At 44.8% G+C, this 3,614-nt stretch overlaps 1 protein-coding gene across 1 annotated transcript; it reads left to right on the top strand.

Annotated features, from left to right (window-relative positions):
- The first annotated feature begins 1,931 nt into the window (after window positions 1-1,931).
- On the top strand, window positions 1,932-2,876 carry LOC108402340 (olfactory receptor 56A1). Its single transcript, XM_036996497.2, has one exon. It carries the CDS (start codon window positions 1,932-1,934, stop codon window positions 2,874-2,876), a length of 945 nt encoding a protein of 314 aa, XP_036852392.2.
- Window positions 2,877-3,614: the final 738 nt, after the last annotated feature.

The following is a 3,614-nucleotide window of genomic DNA, read 5'->3' as shown; positions in this document are numbered from 1 at the left end:
TTGTCCTTGATCTTTGCTATTTTAATTATTATGTCTCTCAGTGTTGTCTTCCTAGGGTTCCTTGTGTTGGGAGATCTCTGCACTTTCATGACCTGAGAGACTATTTCCTTCCCCAGTTTGGGGAAGTTTTCAGCAATTACCTCCCCAAAGATACTTTCTATCCCTTTTTCTCTCTCTTCTTCTTTGGGTACCACTATAATGTAAATATTGTTCCATTTGGATTGGTCACACAGTTCTCCTATTATTCTTTCATTCCTAGAGATCCTTCTTTTCTCTGCGCCTCAGCCTCTTTGTTTTCCTGTTCTCTGATTTCTCTTCCATTTACTGTCTCCTCTACCTCTTCTAATCTACCTTTAAATCCCCCCATTGTATGATTTATTTCAGATTCTTTATTTTTCAGAACTTCTATCTGTTTGTTGAAATCTTCCCTGAGATCTTGAATATTTTTCTGTAGTTCCATGAGCATGCTTATGACTTTTATTTTGAAATATTTATCAAGAGGATTGGTAATTGCAGTTTCCCTAAAGCCCTCTTTCTGGGATTTTTTCTTGTAATTTTTTGTCGACCAAACTCTTTTGCTGCTTCATTTTTTTAGTGTTTCCTATCGAATAATAACTTTGTGCAGGTGGCACCTTCTAGTGCCCAGAAGCTCTACTCTCTGGACCTGCCTTGCAACTGCAGCAGTGGTGGGGGTCACAGGTGAGCAGGACCCTAGGAAGGAGCAGCAGGTTGCGTACTGCAGTGGGGGACCTTGGCGCTGCCATTGCCAGCCAGGGGGATGGAGAGTCTGAAACTCCTGAGAGTTCTCAACCTGCTGGGCTGAGTGTGCTCAGAAGGTTTTGACTACCTGCCCTTTCTCCTGAGCAATAAGCTCTGTGTCATCTTTGCCCCTTTAGCTGTCCTCTCACCACATGGAAGTCCTTCAAACTTCCCACCTGTCTTTTGTTCCATGGGGCTGGTTGTGCGTACCTGTTCTCCACAAGTGGCTGGAATCTCAGTCTTTCTGAGTATTCTTCCCATCTTTGTTTCCAACCCCACTAATCTCCAGAGCACCATGCAATGTGCATTCCTGCTCCTGGAGCAGGTCTGCAGGGCTGGGTGTTCAGCATCCCTGGGCTTTTACTCCCTTCCTGCTCTGTTTATCTTCCTCCTGCCTGTGGGCTGGTGTTGGGGGAAGGCTTGGGTTCCAATGGATCATGGCTTTGCTACTTTACCCTTTCCTGTGAAGTCTTATCTTTTTCCCCAGATATAGACAGTCTGTTCTGCAGTCTTCAGGTCACTTTTTCAGGGTTATTTGTATTTGCTGTATTTTTGTGTTTTATGTAATTTTGTTAGGAGTTTTCTGCCTCTCCTCATGCTGCCATCTTTTCTTTGCCCTACAGGAGAATCTTTGAAAGACAGGTATTTCCAATAAACAAGGAAAATGACCCTAAATTAGGGAACTAGAATGAACAAGTGATGGTATAAATACAGGCTATGAGGGCTAGGATTCAGTGTAAAGTGGAATGTTTGACATTTTGACGACAGACAGATTCTACTTAAATGGGAAGAAGCGAGGAAAGGATGGGAGTATGTGCAAGTAGATTTGTAAATTTTGTTTTGGAAAGTTGAAGAAAATCTTTGTAGACAACTTCTTTTTTCTCTGTGAGGAAGTAGTTGATGTCATCTTCAAAGAGCAGAAGTAGAGTTCCAGGTTTGGATGGAATGAAGAAGGTTTGTAAAGCACAATAGCCTTCTTTTTCAAGTGTCACACTTCTACCTTTATGGTATGGACTGGAATTTGCCTTGTCTGGGAAGCGTCTCCTATGTATCATTAGCATCCTAAAGAGTAAATAAATAGAGGGATACTTTTGAAGTCAGTATATAATTTACCTCTTGTTTTGCCCATTCAAAATAGTTGAAAGAATCCTTCTCAGTTCACTATTCATTTGATGGCACCACCCAGCAATTACTCCACGGCTCCGGTCTTCGAATTCCTCCTCATCTGCTTCCCTAACTACCAGACCTGGCAGCACTGGCTGTCCCTGCCCCTCAGCCTCCTCTTCCTCCTGGCCATGGGGGCCAACGCCACCCTCCTCCTCACCATCTGGAGGGAGGCCTCTCTGCACCAGCCCATGTACTACCTGCTCAGCCTCCTCTCCCTGCTGGACATGGTGCTCTGCCTCACCGTCATCCCCAAGGTCCTGGCCATCTTCTGGTTTGACCTCAGGTCCATAAGCTTCTCTGCCTGCTTCCTGCAGATGTTCATCATGAACAGTTTTCTTCCCATGGAGTCCTGCACCTTCATGGTCATGGCCTATGACCGCTATGTGGCCGTCTGTCACCCACTGAGGTACCCGTCCATCATCACTGACCAGTTTGTGTCCAAGGCCAGTGTCTTCATTCTCTCACGAAATGCCCTTATCACTGCACCCATTCCTATTCTCACTGCACGGCTCCACTACTGTGGGAGAAATGTCATTGAGAACTGCATCTGTGCAAACCTGTCCGTGTCCAGGCTCTCATGTGACAATTTCACCCTCAACAGAATCTACCAATTTGTGGCTGGTTGGACCTTGCTGGGCTCAGATTTCATCCTCATCTTCCTGTCCTATGCCTTCATCCTGAGAGCTGTGCTTAGGTTGAAGGCTGAGGGGGCTGCAATGAAAGCCCTGAGCACATGTGGCTCCCACTTCATCCTCATCCTCTTCTTCAGCACCATCCTGCTGGTTGTGGTGTTGACAAATGTGGCCAGAAAGAGGGTCCCCTTTGATATCTTGATCCTGCTCAATGTCCTTCATCACCTCATACCCCCTGCCTTGAACCCTATAGTGTATGGGGTTCGGACCAAGGAGATAAAACATGGAATTTGGAAATTGCTTCAGAGAGGGGTGTGAATATGTGAAATGGATTTCTGATTTCTTTTCTCCTTTCTCCTCTCTCCTAAGTGATCTTGCCTAGGCAGTGGGGTAGAGAAAGCCTGGAGAGGGCATATTTTTTGCACACACCAAAGGTTCCTTCCTTACTCTCCCCACCTGGTTCAGGGAAGGTAGGCAAGCAGAAGAATCTCGTATTTCTTGAGTAACTGCTATGAGCCTAGGCAATTTTATTTATGTGAATTTAATTTTCATGACATTTCTACATAGGTATTATGTATTCTAAATAGGTATTATGACAACTATTTTACATACTAGAAAAAAAGAGGAAACTGCCCAAGATCACCTGTCTGGGAATCAACAAAGTAGAGATGAGAATCCAGACTCCACATTTCTTTCTACAGAAATGTTTCTTCCAGTACAATTAAAGGTACAGACCTGGTCTCCACCCTCCTCTTCTTGCCTGTTTTTTGTCCTTCTTTATTAATGTCTGTAGGTATTTCCTGCCTGTACTTACTTCCTTGAGAATGAGGTGTTGTCCTGTCCGACAGAGCATCTCTATGTAGGAAAAGAGCATTGGTAGTACTATTCAGCAAGGCCAGCCACACCTCAGTTCTGAATGGTCTCACTACCTTCAGGGAGTTTGAAAATAAGGATACAGGCCAAGAGAGAGGTGGGGAGAGGGAACACCATTTTCCAGGAAATGTGCTAATTGTCCAGGACAGTGGGTTGCCCACTTCCCTGTATGTTAAGCTACAA

This window comes from Manis javanica, chromosome 11 (assembly GCF_040802235.1).
Source record: "Manis javanica isolate MJ-LG chromosome 11, MJ_LKY, whole genome shotgun sequence".
NCBI lineage: Eukaryota > Metazoa > Chordata > Mammalia > Pholidota > Manidae > Manis > Manis javanica.
The sequence above is the reverse complement of the archived record's forward strand: the minus strand, read 5'-3'. Positions and strand labels throughout refer to the sequence as shown.

Bases quoted from the DNA above. Each gene is read 5' to 3' on its own strand.
- LOC108402340 (XM_036996497.2), top strand. From the start codon at position 1,932: ATGGCACCACCCAGCAATTACTCCACGGCTCCGGTCTTCGAATTCCTC.